The 315-nt window shown below is 59.0% G+C and overlaps 1 protein-coding gene across 1 annotated transcript in view; it reads right to left on the reverse strand.

Moving 5' to 3' along the window:
* Positions 1–4: 4 nt before the first annotated feature.
* The window catches only part of LOC104617931 (voltage-dependent calcium channel gamma-2 subunit-like), a gene marked incomplete at both ends in the record, with an annotated part of 4,736 nt that continues 4,425 nt past the window's right edge, over positions 5–315 (reverse strand). The window contains one exon of the mRNA XM_010283376.1: positions 5–151. Within this exon, the coding sequence (XP_010281678.1) occupies positions 5–151 (147 nt within the window). The remainder of the gene's footprint in view (positions 152–315) is intronic.

Genomic DNA, 315 nt, shown 5'->3' on the forward strand with positions numbered 1-315 from the left:
AGCACTCCCACCATCTCGGCTATAATGAAGGACAGGGCCCCAAAATAGAAGGACCAGCCATAGGAGTAGCTGTTCTTCTTGGAGTCACTCTTGGAAGGGTCTCCAGCATTGGCTGATATGTATACGATGATGCCAATTATATTACTCAGACCTGCCAGCCATCCGGTGGGGGAGAGAGAGGGAGATGTCAGGAGGGTCACACATTGCAGTGCTGGGGACCATGGGGTTGAGCCCCTGCCCCTGGGGGGTGGGGATGGGGGGGCCCCCAGCCACCCGTCCCCTCCCGGTGGGCAGCTTTCCTTGGGAAACCCGGGC

Source organism: Phaethon lepturus, unplaced genomic scaffold (assembly GCF_000687285.1).
Source record: "Phaethon lepturus isolate BGI_N335 unplaced genomic scaffold, ASM68728v1 scaffold27633, whole genome shotgun sequence".
Taxonomy (NCBI): Eukaryota; Metazoa; Chordata; class Aves; order Phaethontiformes; family Phaethontidae; genus Phaethon; species Phaethon lepturus.